General features: G+C 51.5%; 1 protein-coding gene across 3 annotated transcripts; it reads left to right on the top strand.

The window, feature by feature from the left end:
- The first annotated feature begins 4,881 nt into the window (after nucleotides 1-4,881).
- GLYCTK (glycerate kinase) lies at nucleotides 4,882-11,846 on the top strand. Of its 3 annotated transcripts, none has more exons than XM_084751678.1 (5): nucleotides 4,882-4,972; nucleotides 7,356-7,771; nucleotides 8,071-8,222; nucleotides 8,824-8,999; nucleotides 9,271-11,846. In XM_084751678.1, the coding sequence occupies exons 2-5, from the start codon at nucleotides 7,395-7,397 to the stop codon at nucleotides 10,135-10,137; spliced, it is 1,572 nt and encodes a 523-aa protein (XP_084607804.1). In that variant the 5' UTR covers nucleotides 4,882-4,972; nucleotides 7,356-7,394; the 3' UTR covers nucleotides 10,138-11,846. The 3 variants fall into 3 exon arrangements, with proteins under 3 accessions (XP_084607804.1, XP_084607802.1, XP_084607803.1); XM_084751676.1 differs by lacking the exon at nucleotides 4,882-4,972 and adding an exon at nucleotides 7,091-7,196; XM_084751677.1 differs by lacking the exon at nucleotides 4,882-4,972 and adding an exon at nucleotides 7,095-7,239.
- The last annotated feature ends 6,751 nt before the right edge of the window (nucleotides 11,847-18,597 follow it).

Genomic DNA, 18,597 nt, shown 5'->3' on the forward strand with positions numbered 1-18,597 from the left:
TCTGATTGTTTAGGTTAGTTGAGTTGTTAGGGAGGTAGGCTCGTTTAATAAGTTCGTAATAAAATATAATTGATAAAAAATTGATCCTACACTGGGGCCAGGCATGGTGTTGCTTGCCTTTAATCTCAGCACTTGGGAGGCAGAGGCAGGTAGATCCCTGTGAGTTTGATGCCAGCCTGGTCTACAAAGGGAGTCCAGGACAGGCAGGGATACACACAGAGATTAAAAAAAAAAGGAAGACTGGGTTTCTGAGTAGCTTAGTAACTCTCAAGGCATTGAAGATAGCAAACGCCCAAGACTGGATTTACACAGTGCTCTGCAACTCAAACTTTGGCCTTGTTCCCAAGGGAAAAGGCAAATAGCCATTCATATTTAACCAAGTCCATTGTTGGCAAACAATGCTGTCTTGTTCTGAGACAAAGATATGGGCTGACCTGGGCCAGAAGGAACGTCCTAGCCCCAGAAGCTCTATCTTGAATCCCATGAAATTGTCTCCAAAGTCTTAAAAATTTTTATCATAATCTAACCTACCTTATGCCCCATGGATTCCAGTTTGCAGATGGACAATGTAGTTCAGCCTGTGATATGCAAGGCCTTTCTTGTCCTGTGGTTGCCACCTGAACGGTTCCGTGTAGCAGCCACACAGCACACATGTGCACCTGTCCCCGTTTCAGGGACATTGTCACCATGGGAGAGTGCAGGCAAGACTGTTCTATTCAATGTGCTCAAGGTCACCAAGGCTGCCGCCGCTAAGAAGCAGTTTCAGAAGCTCTGAGGGGACTCTGGCCTGCTCCTCAGAACAAATGAAGTTGTTTTCCAACTTAATCGGGCGGTAGTGATGCACGCCTTTAATCCCAGCACTTGGGAGGCAGAGGCAGGTGGATCTCTGTGAGTTCGAGGTGCCAGTGTGGTCTACAAAGCGAGGCCAGGTCAGGCAAGGCTACATACAGAGAAACCCTGTCTTGTGGGGTGGGGGAGAAGGGGAGGTGGAAGGGGGAAAAGGGGGTGCGGATTACAAAAGGAGGCACTTTCAAGCCAACAGAAATACCGTTTTAGGGCTTGGTGTGGCATCCCATGCCTTTAACATTGGGGTAGCAGAGGCAGGTGGATCTCTGAGTTACAGGACAGTCAGGGCTACACAGTTAGACCTTGTCTCAGAACATAATGCAAACAACAATATTATTTTAAAGGACTTTAGCATCCATAGGTTTTGGTATCTATGGGAATTATGGAATCTGTTATTGCTAGATAATGTTACTTTAAAAATATTTTATTATTTTATGTGTATGGGTGTTTGGCTGCATGTATGTATATGCACCATGTAGGTGCACACTGAGGCCAGAAAAAGGTGTAACTGGAGGTAGGGATGGTTGTGAGCCACCATTGCAGGACTGAGTCCTCTGGAAGAGCAACCAGTGCTCTTAACTGCTGAGCCATCTCTCCAGAACTAATCCCTCTCTCCTGCTTTCTTGAGACAAGGTCTCTCTATGTTGCTCTGCCTAGCCTGAAACTCACTATGTAGACACCAGGCTAGTCCTTTTTTGTTTTTGTTTTTGTTTTTTCAAAACAGGTCTCTCTGTGTAGCTCCCGCTGTCCTGAACTCACTTTGTAGACCAGGCTGGCCTCGAACTCACAGTGATCTGCCTGCCTGCCTCCTCAGTGCTGAGATTAAAGGCCTGGGGCACCATGTCTGGCTTTTTTTTTTTTTTTTTTTGGTTTTTCAAGACAAGGTTTCTCTGTGTAGCTTTGGCTATCTGGACTCACTTTGTAGACCAGGCTGGCCTCGAACTCACAGAGATCCACCTGCCTCAGCCACCACCACCCAGCTCACCAGGCTAGTCTTAATCTCACAGAGATCCATCTGCCTCTGCCTCTGGAGTGCTGACATCAAAGGCGTGTGCCACCACACTCATTGGTGGACATTACTGCCAGATGTTAAGAGACAACTCTGAAGCCCTGGTGGTTCTCTGGTAAACCTGGTAAGGGACAACTGTGCCCTGCCAGTCCTGTCTCAGGTCTCCAGGTGAGCTGCTTCTGAGAGCAGTTTGCAGCTTCCACTCTACCCTGCTACCCTCTAGCACTGCCATCCCACTTCCTTTCCAGGAGCAGCTGCACACTGGCATCCTTCCACTAGACAGGCCCTCAAGAAGTACCCAGCATTTCAGAGCCCAGGGTGTTGGCAGGGGAGGGCTGGCCCCAAGCTTGAGGTCCCACCCTGAGATGGAAGGGCTTTTGTTTCTTTGTGTGTTATCCTTTCTTCAATTTACTAGAGCAACTTTGTTTCCGTTTGAGTACAGCTCTGTACCACCCACCCCCAACACACACCCAGGGTTTCTAGCCTTGGCTGTCCTGGGACTCTCTTTATAGACCAGGCTGGCCTCCAAACCAAAGAAATCTGCCTACCTCTGCCTCCTTAGTGCTGAGATTAAAGGTGTCACAGCTCCCTATTTTATTTTATTTTAATTAATTTATTTTGGTTTTTCGAGATAGGGTTTCTCTGTGTAGCCTTGTCTGTCCTAGACTTGCTTTGTAGAGCACGTTGGCCTTGAACTCACAGCATCTTCCTGCCTCCGCCTTCCAGAGTGTGGAGATTACAGGTGTGCACCAAGGCACCTAGTGAAGTAGGGTCCTAATCACGTGTGGTGATGCAAACCTTTAATCCAATCACTCCAGAGACAGGTGGATTTCTGTGAGTCTGTTCTATATAGTGAGTTCCAGGACAACATAGTGAAAGCTTGTCTCAAAAACCAAAACAAGCCAGGCAGTGGTGGCACACACCTTCAATTTCAGCACTTGGGAGGCAGAGGAAGGTGGATCAGTGTGAGTTCGAGGCCAGCCTGGTCTACAAAGCAAGTTCAGGACAGTCAAGGCTACACATAGAAACCCTGTCTCAAAAAGCCAAAACCAGAAAAAGAAAAAGTAGGGACTTGGGGAGATGGTTAGATCCTGAGGGTATGTTCATTTTAATAGACCACCACGGGAAGTCATGTTTTATCTCCTCATGAGGATACAGTGATGTCATTTTGGAAACAGAATTAAAGCCATGGGCAGACAGGAGACCTGCAGATAACTTGCTCATTTTGTACGTGTGTGTATGTATATTTGCGTGCATGTATAGGTGAAAGCCAAAAGACAACCTTGGGTGTTACTCATTTATTGTTTAATTAGTTTACTTTAAAATTTTTATGTGTGTATGAGTGTTTTGCCTGCATATGCGTAAGTGCACAGTGCCTGGTGCCCTCAGTGGCTGGAGGAGGGTACAGACGGTTGTAAGCTGCCACGTGGGTGCTGGGAAGAGAACCCCTTTCCTGTGGAAGAGTAGGGGGTGCTCTAAACCACTGAGCTCTCTTTTTCAGCCCCCCTCTTTTTGAGACAAGGTCTTCCAGACTGACCTTAAAACTGCATAGACGAGGATGATTTTGAGATCCCGATTCTTCTAATTGTTGAGATTATAAACATGTACCATAAAGCGTGGCTTGTGTGGTGGCTGCCAGTCAGACCAAGGCCTTGTGCATGCTAAGCAAGTCTTGTATCTGCCGAGCTATAGTCCCAGCCCTGTCTCCAACCATAATAAAAAAGGTTTCCTTATGTGCATAAATGTTTGTCTATTGTATGTACCGTACCACATGAATGCCTGAGGAGGTCAGAAGAGGACATCAGCTTCCTTGGAACTGGAACTCTGGGATACTTTGTGATTCTATTATTCTGTTCCCTGGATGCTAGGAACAGAGCCCAGGACCTTCTCAAGAGCAACAAATGCTCTTCATAGCCACCGAACCATCTCTCTCCATTGTCATTCCTAAACCACATACAAGATGCATTTAACAGCAAGAAGATTAAGCACAGGGGACTGTAAATTCCTGCTCGGTATTGAGTTGGTCTAATTCTTGCTTGTATTTCTGTTGCTTTGCATACAAACAGAAACTGGAATTTCCTCCCCGCCCCCCCTTTTTTAAAAAAAGGAATGTTGAGACAGGAACCCACTGTGTTGCCCAGACTGACAGGGAACAGCAATGCCATCAGTTGCAAAATGGAAGGGGTTTCACAAAAGAGAAATTTTGCTGAGTGGAGGAAGGACCCCCCAAGTAAGGAAATTTAGACGTGGGGTGTGGTGCGTTGCTGTGGTGATTTAAGCGTCTCAATTACACAGTAGTACATGCCTGCAATTTTAGTACTCTGTTTTTTGTTTTTGTTTTTTTGAGACAGGGTTTCTCTTGTAGTCCTGGACTCCCTTTGTAGACCAGGCTGGCCTCCAACTCACAGCGATCTGCTTGCCTCTCTCAGTCTCCCAAGTGCTGGGATTAAAGGCATGCACCACTATGCCCGGCAGCTATGTCCTCCGCCTTTGTTTTTCCTTTTCTTTTCTTTTTTTCGAGACAGGGTTTCTCTGTGTAGCCTTGGCTGTACTGGACTAGCTCTGTAGACCAGGCGAGTCTTGAACTCACAGAGATCCACCCGTCCTCTGCCTCTGCTGGGATTACAGGCATGCGCCATCTGTCGTTTTGATAACAGGCAGTATGTTCAAAGAGCACGGAACAGAAATCTTTTGCAGAGTTAGCTGTATGTGGTGGTTTATGGAAAAGAATGGTAAATATCAGCGAATTGTCATAGAATTATATGTATGCGGAGGAACGTGGATGACCTTAAATCTCTAGAGGGGTGTGTTGCAGCTCTCTCCGATGGTTCAGCCCGTTGTCTGGCACCTAACAGGAATTCAGGGTGTGTTTAGTGGCAGACTGGACCTAACGGGATGAAAAGGGGAGGATCATTACTAACCACTGAGAATTCACTGCAGGAATACAGAAACCAGAGGCCTTGACTCGCATCCTTTCAGCTTTTCTGGCGGTCAGTGAAGCATGAAAGTTCTAAACCATGCTCCCGGTCTCCAGGGAGACCGTAGACCTGCCATTTCCGGATTAATCCCCACCCACATGAAGTACTTCCGGTCTCCAGCGCTGGAAGCTGCGGAAAGGTAAGTTTGTGTCTCAAGGACATATATGGTTCTTGGGAGTCATTCCTGGCCCGGGCGGAGGCAATGAAGGCGACAAGAGCCCCATAATTTTGCGACACCTAGCAGTACGCGGCAACCGTTTCCCTCGCGAAGATTACGGGCTACCAGCCCCGGTGATGTCACTTCCGGCCACCTGGCGGGTGCCCACTCCGGACGTGATGTCACCGCCACTTGGTTCCGGGTGGAGTCGAGGATGGTCTTTAGATTTCCTCATGTAGAAGAGCGCTGGAGCTGGGAAGGTGTAGTGTCTTAGGGGATCTGGCAACTGAAAATGCAAGCCGTCCAATTAAAATTAGACTTACCACAACGTAATTTTTAGTTACAAATAATTCCAAACATACTGGTCATAGTTATAAAAAATTACTTATCCGAAATTCAGATTTCACTAAATGTCCCGCATTTTATCTGACAATTTTAGCCTGGAACATTTTTTTGTCCTGGATTCTAATAGGGATCTTGTAGGCTTTTGCCGCTCTGTGAAATAGACACGAAGTTCACTTAGGGCTGAGCATTGTCTTTAGATGCTAAGATGTGTTTTGCTCCAACTCCCGCAGAAACCTTACATGAAAACAGGACATGTTTCAGACAAACTACAGCTGTGCCCTGTGTATCCTTATCACAATACAGCTAGTATTTTTTTTGAGGGGGGGGAGGCCTTGTAAACTATAAGGCTAAATGGCACAAGTCTGGGAGTTGCCACGTGATTTAGGAGTGGGATAAACTGTCACCTGGAGTTTTCTCTGTACATTGGACAGAGAATCAGAAAGCCTGAGGTGTCAGGAAAACAAGAGTATTGGTCTCCCAGCACTATGGAGAATTCTGTGACTTCATGCTTGACAGAGATCGTCTCTCCCACAGAAGTACACTTTCAAGTTCCCGGAGGGAATTAGGCTTAATTTCATCCCACCCCTCATCTTGCAAATGAGCTCAGATTGAGAAAAGATTCCTAGACTCCTTCCTCTTCCATCCACGATTACAGAGAAACAGTTGTCTTTAAGCACAACGGTAGCCATTTATTACAGTAAGTATCTTTTTTCTAAGGGGCTTTATTTTTTTTAAAGATTTATTTATTATGTATACAGTGTTCTGCCTACATATAACACCTGCAGGCCAGAAGAGGGCACCAGATCTCATTATATAGGTGGTTGTGAACTATCATGTGGTTGCTGGGAATTGAACTCAGGACCTCTAGAAAAGCAGCCAGTGCTCTTAACCTCTGAGCCATCTCTCCAGCCCTTTTTAGGGGCTTTAATGTAGCTCAGTGGTAGAGCGAATACTTGTCACAAGCAAAACCCTGGGTTCATTCTCCAGTCTCCCCCACCCCCAATCTAGATACCTTTTTACAGATGAGCCCTTTGGCTTTACTGTTCCTGTATTTGCCCTGTATAGTTTCCTGACCTTCACCCCAAGACCTTTCTGTTTTTCACTCTGCTCAGTGAGGAAAATGATTGTTTGGGCATAGTTAGTGGAGATTGGCCTCTGCCAGCTCCAGCACTGGGCTCTTTCTGCTGTGAGCCCTGTAGCTCAGGACTTGTATTGCTCTCAGGGAGCCAGAAAGGGATATTCCTGGCAAGGCTGGTACTGACCAGCTGTGTGGGTAGAACGGCATCTTTTTCTTTGTCCTGTAGATTCAGCCCCATACCGTGTGCCCTCTTGCATATAACCTAGCGGCTTGCCAAAGGTCTCACCTTGAGTCAGATTTCTGTAGCTACCCCTGATTTGTGCCTGGACCTCTTGCTGAACTGGCCTGGGTTCTGAGCTTGCTTAGCTTGTGTGCCCTGATAAATCTGTAGCCTTCTACATGGACCTGACTCTCCCATGCTAATCTTATGAGCTAATGAAATAAAGCAGGCTAGAGGTCAGTGGGCTTGAGGTCAGCTGGTGAGACAACAGCCTTTTTTTCTCCCCCCCGGTAGAAGTGGTAAAGAGGTAAAGCAGAAATGCCAGAAAGGGGCTTGGAAGTACAGGATGTGGAAAAAAGAACGGCACAGGAGCCCCACTGGTAGGAATGGCTTCTTTTGTGAATGATTAACTACCAGGCAAAGGAGGTGACCTAGGAGGAGGGTCCACTTAACAGCAACTTTGGACTTGGGGCAGAGTGTCTAGAAGATTGGTGTGCGGCCCCCAGCAGAGGAGGACGTGGCTGGGCATCAGGGCTAGGCTCCCAGGCCTGGAGCAAGATTAGGTTTGCTGCAGGCTTCATGACTTCCCTTCCATTTTCATTTCAGGTGGCTCATTCTTTCAGCAATAGCTCTGTGGAGTCCACCAGTCCTGAGCCCTCCGAGGGGGTGGCCATGGCGGTGGCGTTCTGTCTGTGGCCTGACTCCTTCTCCTCCCTCTCTAGGCAGCTATGAATACAAGGCTGTGCTGAGAGAAGTGGGGCATGGCTGCAGCCCTGCAGGTCTTGCCCTGTCTCCTCCGAGCCCCATCACGTCCATTCCTCTGGGGGCCCCCGGTGGCCCGGATGACCAGTGGTATGGCCTTGGCAGAACAGGCACGGCAGCTGTTCGAGAGTGCTGTGGGTGCCGTGCAGCCAGGCCCCATGCTGCAAAGGACTCTGTCCTTGGATCCTAGTGGCAGACAACTGAAGGTGCGGGACCGGAGCTTTCAGCTTCGGGAAAACCTCTACATAGTGGGCTTCGGCAAGGCTGTCCTGGGCATGGCCGCTGCCGCTGAGGAGCTACTGGGCCAACATCTCGTGCAGGGTGTGATCAGTGTTCCCAAGGGGATCCGAGCTGCTATGGAGTATGCTGGAAAGCAGTAAGAATCTATGATGGAGCCGGGAGTTGGGGGTTGGAGGGTGGAGGGTGGGTCTGAGAGGGCCGCCCTCCACTGCCCTGTAGAGGAAAACCTCCCTTTATCCTTGGCCTCCCTATCTCCTGGGTCTGGCCTGGTTTCAAGATAGGTGTCAGTGGCATCCTCACTCATGCCCCTTTCACCTGTATGACTCAGAGGTCAGGGGTGTGTGTGTGTGTGTGTGTGTGTGTGTGTGTGTGTGTGTGTGCGCGCGTGCGTGTAAGCCCACACCATCTCTTCTTCTTTGTTTGCTTCCTCCTCAGAGAGATGCTGCTGAAGCCACACAGCCACATCCAGGTGTTCGAGGGTGCGGAATACAACTTACCAGATCGTGACGCACTGCGGGCTGCTCTGGCCATCCAGCAGCTGGCAGAGGGGCTCACTGCTGATGACCTGCTGCTTGTACTCATTTCAGGTGTGGCTTCCAGATCAGCTGGGGACAGCCGACAGGGATGCCCCAAATACCAAATCCTTGAGAAGTTGATCTGAGCCCCTATGGTGTCAGGGTGAAGTCAGGACCAGGGGAGACAGTGGGGAGGGGACCTTTTAGGTGGTGTCGGGTCAGGCATCTGTCCTGAGCTGTGAGGCCCTCCTCCCGAACATTCTGCAATGGTGACGACACCACGGGGCACCTAACACTGACATACATCAGAACCTTTGGAAAATGTTGCTGTCTGCCTCAGTGTCACTCCAGAAACTGGGTTTCCAGCCCCTAGAGAACGTTCTCCTTATTTATTTGCTGTTTTTTCTTGCTACTCCTTAGCTTTACATTTTATTTATTTTTGTGGTACTGGGAATTGGGTTCAGGGCTTCACACAGGCTAGGCAAGCACTTTCCACGCTATAGCCCCAGCCCTTCTAGTGTCTTCTGGGATCTGGAGCACCTCAGGTAGGGGAACAGTTTCACTCCATGTCCACAGGGGGGCACTGTAACTCCATCTTCTTAGTCTGTTTCCCTTGTGGCTTGCCTGGCTTGGGCTGTTTCCTCTCCCTGAGAGACCCACACTGACTCCGCAGGTGGAGGCTCAGCCCTGCTGCCTGCTCCCATCCCACCTGTCACACTGGAGGAGAAACAGATGCTCACCAAGCTGCTGACGGCCCGTGGAGCCACCATTCAGGAGCTGAACACCATGCGCAAGGCCTTGTCCCAGCTGAAGGGTGGAGGGTTGGCTCAGGCTGCCTATCCTGCTCAGGTGCATTAAATTACTGCTTCAGCCAGCCCTGGGAGATGAAAGGCTTAGGCCAACATACAAGTTGGCAGGGACCTCATCAGGGAAGTTCTGGGAGGAGGCCTGAGGAGGTAAGAGGGAGGCCCCCCCCCCCCCCGTTAGGTGTTCTGTCAGCCCACCTGAAAGTGGCAAGAAGTGAGTAGATGTGGAACTGGAAGCATACAGGTGGTGTACACTCAGGGCCCTGAGACATGGAGGAGGCCAGACTGAGCCTTCTTTTGTGGCCTCTGTCTAGGTGGTAAGCCTCATCTTGTCAGATGTGATTGGGGACCCTCTGGAGGTGATCGCCAGTGGCCCCACTGTGGCCAGTGCCCACAGCGTGCAAGATTGCCTGCACATCCTTAATCGCTACGGGCTTCGTGCTGCTCTGCCACGCTCCGTGAAGACTGTGCTCTCCAGAGCTGACTCTGACCCCCGCGGACCACATACCTGCGGTCATGTGCTCAACGTGATCATCGGCTCTAATTCTCTGGCGCTGGCTGAGGCTCAGAGGCAAGCTGAGGTACTGGGCTACCATGCCATGGTGCTGAGCACAGCCATGCAGGGCGATGTAAAAAGTGTGGCCCAGTTCTATGGGCTGTTAGCCCAGGTGGCTGCAGCCCGCCTTACTTCGTCCACGGTTGGGCATCTCTCGGTGGAGGAGGCAAAACTCCATCAGCTGGCAGCTGAACTCCAGCTCCCAGACCTGCAGCTGGAGGAAGCTCTGAAAGCTGTGGAGAAGGCTCAAGGCCCAGTCTGCCTCCTGGCTGGTGGCGAACCCACAGTGCAGCTGCAGGGATCCGGCAAGGGTGGCCGGAACCAAGAACTGGCCCTACATGTGGGAGTAGACCTGGGGAGACGGCCTCTGGGACCCATTGATGTGCTGTTTTTGAGTGGAGGCACCGATGGGCAGGATGGGCCTACAGAGGTGGCCGGGGCCTGGGTCATGTCTGACCTCGTCAGCCAGGCTTCTGCTGATGGCCTGGACGTGGCCACCTCCCTTGCCCACAACGACTCATATACCTTTTTTTGCCACCTCCAGGGTGGAACACACTTGCTACATACAGGGCTGACAGGGACCAATGTCATGGATGTCCACATCCTGATTTTTTGTCCTCATTGATGGCATAGGTCATATTTTGAGAGTATAAAAGAAACCTGCGAGGGCAGAGTCTTCTAGAAAGATCATGGGCTACCTCCCAGGGCCTTGCTGTGCTTCAGGACTCTCCTCTTCACCTAGTTGCTTTGTTGCTCCACCCACCTTCCACAGGTCGACAGCACATTCTTTCCCCGAACTAGATTAGAAAGTTACCGAGGGGCCTCTTCAGGCTGCAGGGCACTGAGCTTGTTTTCCTGTGTCAGCTCCATTATCCCAGGCTAAACATGCCGTGTTCCATAGCCACTTCTCTGGGTATAGTTGAGGCCCTGGTGTCAGCATTTCAGTGCCTGGCTCCAGGACTAGAGTGGTAGGTCAGAGCACTGAAGGAGTTCAACAGTCCCTCGTGCCAGCCTCTTATAGCTGGCAGAGGTGAGTCCCTTGGCTTGGCCCTGCAGCGGCTGGCCTGCCTCTCCCTGAGTCCTCTTGCTCAATGTCAGTGTCCTCCGTTGGCTATCCCCACCGTGCGCCACGGCTCCAATCCCTATATGAGTGAGCAATAGAATCACATAGGAATAAAAAGCCATAGTGAACAGTGAGGCCTCGGGCTGCTCCTGTGGGCTCTTCTTCCACCGTGAGGGGCTGAGGGGCTCTAGACAGAGCTGATGTGTCCTGGGAAAGAGCTTCCCTTTTCCGTTGGGCCCTGGACAGTCTGATCAGTTGGGCCATGGCCTGGAGACCTGGCTCATGTGCTTTCTCTGGCCTGGGAGGGAGGTAGCAAGGCAGGCTAGCTCGAGAGATCCAGAGAGGTTTAGGGAGATGGAATAGTTTGTAGCATATTTTCCTTCTGTTCTTGTGTGGAGGGCCAAAGTCTCGGGGATTTTGTCTTTACGCTGGTGTACTGGTATCCTAGGAGTTGTCCTGCCCCTGTGTCCTTGACATTGGGAATACATTCCCATTAGACATTAAAGTTGTAGGCGAGAGCTTTGAGAGAAGAAGGCCCAAGGGCTTTTCAGCTTACCCCGGTGTCCTTGTGTGGTGAACGTGTGAGCACTGAACACTGGTGTCGGATGCGTATGTAGTGCGCCCACAGGTGCTTTTCAGAGTCGGGTTCCTTGTGGGGGAGAGCTGCCTCCATTGCCTGCTGAAGGCTTTGCATCTAGGCGGAGTCTTGCTGGGGCTCCCCTTGTCTACCTTGGTCCCTTTCCTGTGCCTATGCTTTCAGAGTCTGGGGGCCACAGCCTGCATTGGGCCCCATTAGAGCAAACAGTATGTGGAGTAACCCATTGTATTGCCTAACGTATATTTGGTCAGTCTAGATGACAAAAATAGGCAAATTCCTCACAGAGTTCACTGGCACTTCCCCCCCCCCCCCCCCCCCCCCCCCGGCTCCATGAATGTCAGTTATGCAGCTGGGCCTGGTTGCACATGGGGCTATAACCTCAGATACTTGAGAGGCAGGAGTTAGTTCCTGGCTAGCCTGAGCTACAGAGTAAATTCAAGGCCAGCACAGGTAATTCCGTGAGACACCATTTCAGAGAGCTTTAAAAAGTGGCGTTGGGGGCTGGAGAGATGGTTCAGGTTAAGAGCACTGACTGCTCTTCCAGAGGTCCTGAGTTCAATTCCCAGCAACCACATGGGAACTCACAACCATCTATAATGTGATCTGATGCCCTCTTCTATCATGCATGCAGAGCACTGTATATATAATAATAAATAAATCTTTAAAAAAAAAAGTGGCCTTGGAATATAGTCAACGATACTATCCTAGCATGTGTGAAGCCCTGGGTTCGGTTCCCAGCACTGAAAAGTTAAAATGAATGAATGAATGAGTGAGTGAATGAATGAATTAACATGGGTCCTGTTAATGAATTGTTAAAGACACTTCCCTCCTTGGGCTTTTAACTGCCATCTCTCCTGACTCAGGTTTTTGCTGCCCAAGTCCCCACTTCATCTTCACATGCTGACACTTTGCACGGCTTGAGGATTTTGACCGGAGGTGCCGCGGCCCTCCCTCACATTAAAGCCTCCTCGTTCTCTGCACTGGGCATGAGCTGTGGGTCTGGAGAACCTTCCCGGGGTCAGCTTGTCATTTGCCCTGTAGCTGGAGAGCTAGGGAAGGTGGTTCATCCGGGCTGCAGGGCTAGGTAGTCACAGAGCAAGGATGAGAAGCTGGTCTGGATCCATCTGGTCATTCTCTGCTGCCCTTTGGGGGCTCAGATACCGAGGGGCCAACCCAAGGCCCAGGCAGAGTTAGGGGATGCCCTTTTGCTTTCCTTGTTGCCCCTTGGTGGTTTGGGGGAGGTGATATGACCGGATTTAGCCTCTTCAGGGATTTGTATGGCTGAGTTGTTCAGTTTGTGCTGGGCAGCTTGGTGCCTCTTCATAAAGGTGTCCTTACACCTGAGTGCGCATGTGTAGGGTGTGCGTGTCTGGTGCAGTGTGCAACCAGTCACTGAGCAGGCCTCCACACTGCTCTGCTCCATTCCAAGGTGTAGGCAGTTTGATGTAGTTAGAAGGTTTTGGATCTTGAGCAACACGGTGGGCAGGGAGACCTTAAAGGCTGGCGGAGGCAGGATGGCACAGGGCCGCATGTGCCTGGTTGCGGGAGTTAACCTTACTTTGATAACAGAGGTAAGCTTCATGAACATTTTACCAGGGCCCCAAGAGGATGTGGCAGGATTGGTGCTGAGGGGTCAGGGGATGAAGGCATATGAGGAGGTAGGAGGGTCCCAGATGGAGAGACACATCATGTGGCTTCCAGCACTTCCTTCCCCATCCCTCCCTCCCTCCCTCCCTCCCTTTACCAGTTCCTTACAGTCTCAGCCCTGTAGTTTTCATTTAGCATTGGCAACTCTGTTCTCTATTTTTTTTTTTTTAAAGATAGGGTCACTATGTAGCCCTGCCTAGCTTTCAACTCACAGAGATCCATCTGCCTCTGTCTCCCAAGTGCTGGGATTAAAGGTACCACCACACCCAGTTCATTGGCAACTCTTTAGATGCCCACTTTGGAATCAAGATGAAAGCCCTGGTTCAAACATCTTTGGGGATAAGTGCGCCCCTCTGTCCCTGGGAACGTCATCACTGCCTTGAGGATGAGGAAGGTAGAGAGGCTGGGCAGTTAGTGTCTCCATTAGAGGGCCTAGGGAGTCTGTGTAAATGTAAAATCTCCTCAGAGTGGCCACTTAAGTGGCCTGGAAGGCGCATTAGAGTGGCGCTCAGGTCCCAGGCCCTTGTCCTGGCCTTCTTACCTTTCTTTCCTCTCTTTTTCTGACGTAGACAATGTCTGTGCCCTGCTCACCTCTGGTGGGGCGGGGTTTTCAACAGCAGGTGGATCTCTATGTGGAAGCTCCATGCAAATGGGGAGCTCTGGGAGAGAGGGAAAATAAGGGGGGTGTGGGGGAGAGGGATAGATAGAGCTGAAGAGATGGCTGCTCTTCCGGAGGATCTGAGGTCAGGCTCAGGCCAACCACAGCAGCTCACAACTGTCTACCACTACAGTTCCAGGGATCCAGCACTTTCTTCTGCTTTCCATGAACAACAAGCATACATGTGATATACATACACATACATACATACATGCAGGCAAACCACTTATATGAATAAAATATTTAAAAGTCTTAGAAATAGATACAAATCTATAAAAAAATGTAGATATTAGTATCTTCCAAAGATAACTGTAAAGAGATGGCAGTTTAGAGAGGCAAGATTAGAGCCAGCAGGACACTGGTGTTCATGGCCTGAAGCCAAGCAAGCCACCTGTCACCTATGTCTCTGACATTAGAATGGCATTAGCAAAAAAAAAAAAAAAAAAGCCAGGTGTGGTGGCGCACACCTTTAATCCCAACACTCAGGAGGCAGAGGCAGGTGGGTCGCAGTGAGTTCGAGGCCAGCCTGGTCTACAAAGTGGGTCCAGGACAGGCAAGGCTACACAGAGAGACCCTGTCTCGAAAAACCAAAACCAAACAAAAAAGCCAGGGTCTCATATAGTCCAGGTTGGCCTCCAACTTGAGATGTAGCCAAGGATGACTTTGTTTTTTGTTTTGTTTTTTTTCCAAGGATGACTTTGAATTTCTCCATTCCCCTCTCTCTATCTCATGAGTCCTGGGATTACAGACAGGTGCTGTCAGTTTGATCTGGTGCTGGGATCACAACCTAGGGCCGCATGAATGCTCATGACTGCTCTACCGACGGAGTGACAACCCAAGTCCGTTCTTAGTGCGAATGTGTCTGGGGGTGTCACTGAGCTACACCTCCAGTTCAGACATAGTTTTTGAGTTATGGGGGGGTCCAACAGCTGAGGGAGGGGGATTGGCCAGAGCTAGAGTCAGCTGGCCCTGTCTAGCAGCAAGAAGGACCCCTAATATCTCAGGAGGGGGGAAAAAGGCAGAGAAATCTGCCTCCCTCTGAGTTTGGGTCAAATATGATAAACATAGACCCAGATAAGGGAGGGGACAACTAGGCTGTCCCCAGGCTGCCTTAGAGGGCTTGGAGTATGTTGGGGGAAGGAAATGGGCCATGCATGTGGGTGACGGGGTGAGCCCCGACACCCAGTGACTTAGGTGAACTTCCATGCAAGACAGAGCTGTAGTACACTGTGCTCAGCCTGGGGGAGAGGGTTTTCTCCAAGAAGCAGGGATACCTGAGGCCAAGCCTCCCTAGGTAACTGCTAGTGCCAGCCCGGAGGCTTTGCTTGCCCACTTCCCCTGGCTCAGGCTGGCCTGCAGAGTGGCTGGAGGCTGTGGGTGGGAGATGGGTATTTGGGTAGCAGCTATAGCACCTCCATCTGGGGGAGCAGTGGGGGGTAAGATCAGTGGCAGCAGTGGCTGCTCTACTAAAATAAAGTTTTGGCCAAGGGCGAGAGAGAACTGGCTTTTTAAATATGTGCCCTAGGTACTCAGTCCTTAGGCCACCACCCTTACTTAGTAACTATAACTCAAGGAATCGGATCCACTTTGTGTTCTGGTTCGCTACAGGCACTGGGTAGTTCGGTCCTACTCCAAGCAGGCAGCCTGAGACCCTCCCCCAGAATGTGCCCCCCATTGGGAGTCCCCACCCCCACCCCATGGGTCACCACTCTCCTAGCCTTTTCTGGGTCTCCTGCAACCAGCAGAACTCTTGGGGACTTTGAGCTTTTCAGTCTTGGTCCCAGTCAAAGCCAGCCCTGCCTCCAGCTCAGCTGAGAAGGGGTCCAGGAGGCTCAGTCCTGTCCCTTCCCTTCACTCCACTCCCTCACTGGCCAGCTTTCGGCTCTCAGCATCTTCTGGTGACTCCAGGTTTCTCCAGAAAGTGACTTGTAGCTTCTTCACTTAAGAGCCAGGGCTCTTGCCTCCACCTGCTCACCCTACCCCTCCTGCAGAGCCTGAAACCTTTCTGTCCCTCCTAGCTCCAGGAAGCGAATTGAAGGAACATCTGTTCCCTGGCCTCAAACGCTGTTTGCAACTCTGGGGGAATGCTGTCCTGGGCACCCTTGTGTCTGGGCGGGAGCTGGTCAAAGACCCTCAGAGAAGAGAAAGATAACCTCATCTCCTATAGCTTTGTGAGTCTGGGGGTCAGTAGCTTGGAGAAAACCCGGGCGGTAGGGGGGCTGGGGAGAGCTCTGCCCCGCCCCCTCCACTTGGGCAGTAGTAAAGCCCTAGCACATCCTGACCCATAAACAACCCCTGGGACCCCCCCCCCGCCCCCCCCCCCGCCGCACTTGTGAGGGTCACAATGCAGTCAGTGCGGTTGATGCCCCCTGGCAATCTCCTAGCTGCAGCCCAGCTAGAGGCAGGGAGGACTGGGCGTAGACTCAAACCTTTAGGGGTGGGCTGTTTTGGGCACCCCAGTCTTCCCTTTCACTCTGTTGGGTCTTCCTAGGGTCTCCCTCAGCCTTGGGCCATCAGCGGAAGCTGGGTACAAGGACCGGGACAGCCTGCCAGCTCCCTGCTAGCCCTTTCCCTCCGCCCTGTTCTTGCTGACCAGTAGGGCACCTGCGGCTAGCACTCTGCTGCTTCCGTTGCCCTGGGCAGAGAAGTGATGTGGCCCGGGCTGCCCACTGTCCCCACCTGCCTGCCCCCCAGGGCTTCGGCTGCCCCGCGCCTGTGTCCCCGAACCCCCAGCTTACCTCAGTGGCGCTGTCTCCTTACCAGAGGCACTGCAGTGTGGGAACTGTCCCGAGGAGCCGGTTCTCAGCTGAAACAAAGAGGTGGGGGAGAAAGAGGGGGGCAGCGGGAGAGGGAGAGAGAGGGTGAGTGAGCAGGCGAGGACTGACTGAGGAGTGGAGGCTGGAGGAAGAGAGAAGGGAGAGGGTGAGAAGAGAGGGGAGGACGAGCCGGCACTACCCCTGTGGGAGAGAAAGCCCGAATTGGGGGCCCCAGAAAGGAGGGAAGAGGAAATGGGGAGGGGGCCAGGCCGAGAGGAGGGGGGAGCGGAGAGCAAGGACAGGATGAAGGGATTGGGACAAGTAAGGGGATATGGACAGAAGAGGGAGCACTGGGGGGCGGGAAGGGTTGCAGTGAGCGGAGGGGTCCCACCCCGTCCCGTGCCAGGTTCTGATCTGAGACTTGAATGGGTAAAATGCTATACAAGAAAGGGGGGCGGGGATGGCTGGGAGAGGGACCTGCCAGGCAAAGGACAAGGGCTGGCGGGCTGGCTTTGGGAGGCCAGGGCCAGCCACAAAGGCGCGAGAACAAAGGTGTCTGAGGAGGAGGAGGAGGACCCCTGCTGACCGCAGGTGCACCAGCCCTGAGCACACAGAGGAGTATCTTGTGTCCCCTCCCCAGCAGGTTTGCTAGAGCTGCCCAGGCAGGAGAGGCCCCTCAAGGTCCAGGGGCTGGGGGAGCAGACAGGGCTCTGTTTCCTTGAGAGCCCTGAACACTCTAACCTATACTCCGTGATCAGGGTGCTGGTGCCACTGCCTTTGATGGGGAGGGGGAGGAGACAGTTAATGGCGGGGGGGGGGGAGTGAGTCTGAGGGGCCCCAAGGGAGAAGCAGAGGATGGTGGGCATATGGAGGAAGCAGAGTGGTGGGATTTCAAGGAGGGAAAGAGGCGGTTAGGAGTGGAGGCAGAGCGCCACCTCACAGACCTTCCCAAAGCGAGACCCTCCTACTCCGTCCCGTGTGCTACTCGGGCTGCCTGATCCCTAAAGGTGAACTGGTGATCCTTGCTGCCAAGCGCTGCTGGGACAGGCATAGGACAGACACTGCCTAGGAAAGTTGCCTTGGCTGTCTGGGCTCAGCATGTGCTAGCAGTGCTGGGGGTTGGGGGGGGGGTGAGGGTGGTGAGGGAGCCTGGGTAGCAGCCAGGGATGGTCAGGTCTTCCTCCCGTACCTGCTCACCAAAGAGAGCTCTTTTCTTGTCTACCCTGAAGTTCCTCATAGCCTGTTTTAGAGCAAGGGGATGGAACATGGGTGTGTGTAAAGCTATGGTGGTGGTTGATGGTTGGGGGAGAGAGAGCCCTCAAGCTCCAACCTGCGTGGTCACATCCCCTAGCAGCCTGGACCCTCAAGAAAGGAAAAAGGCCTTTCTTCCTTCCACATTAACAACAACAGTTTTTTATTGATAGGGCTGGATCCCAGAGCCCTGCACACGCCGGGTAAGCATGCTACCACTGAACTGCATTCTCAGTCCTTGTATGTGGTGCATGCGTGTGTGTCTGTGCACATGTGTGTGAGGATTCTCTCACCCATGTGGACTCATAGGGTCACGGACTGACTCTGGCACGTACGTCTTCTTCAGTGACTTTCCCACCTATATTTTTTGAGACAGAATGTCACTGAACCTCACCTTCTTGGCTTGACCAGCTGACCAGCAAGTCCCCTGAATTTATTGTCTCTGCCTCCCAGTTGCAGGGATCATAGGTTTTTTTTTAGCTGCATCTGACTTTTACTCAGGTGCAGGGCCATCTGAATTCTGGTCCTCACGCTTGCCCAGCATGCGCTTAACCTACCCAGCTTCCTGTCCAGCTTCTGGTCATTGTGGTCATTGTCGTCATCATCATCGTTATGGTCATCACATCCTCATCATCGGTTTCATCATCGTCACCATTGTTCTTATTACTGGAGACAGGAACTTGCTAAGTAGCCAGGCTAGCCTGGGAATCCCTATGCAGTCCTAGCTGGCCCGATAATCCCCCTGCCTTAGGCTACAGGCACGCACAGCTATCCTTGCTACTTAGTTTACTTTTTATTTACAAATTATTTTCAAACTTAAAGAAAAGTTACCAGAAGAAGAATAGTATAGATGTGGGGCTGGAGAGATGGCTCAGCAGTTAAGAGTGTTCTCCCAAAGGACCGGGGTTCAATTCCTAGCACCCACGGGGCAGCTCACAGCTGTCTGAAACCCCAGTTCCGGAGATCTGGCATCCTCACATAGACATACAAGCAGTCAAACACCAATGCACATTAAAATAAGAAAAGTATGAATGTGGACACCCATCTGCTTTTTTTTTTTTTTTTTTTTTTTTTTAAAGACAGGCTCACTTGCTGGTACTTGCTATGTAGCT

Source organism: Acomys minous (genome assembly GCF_964271855.1).
Source record: "Acomys minous genome assembly, chromosome: 13".
Taxonomy (NCBI): Eukaryota; Metazoa; Chordata; class Mammalia; order Rodentia; family Muridae; genus Acomys; species Acomys minous.

Bases quoted from the DNA above. Each gene is read 5' to 3' on its own strand.
- GLYCTK (XM_084751678.1), top strand. From the start codon at position 7,395: ATGGCTGCAGCCCTGCAGGTCTTGCCCTGTCTCCTCCGAGCCCCATCA. The intron at 7,772-8,070 runs GTAAGAATCTAT...CTTCCTCCTCAG, and splicing joins ATGGAGTATGCTGGAAAGCA to AGAGATGCTGCTGAAGCCAC. The intron at 9,000-9,270 runs GTGCATTAAATT...GCCTCTGTCTAG, and splicing joins AGGCTGCCTATCCTGCTCAG to GTGGTAAGCCTCATCTTGTC.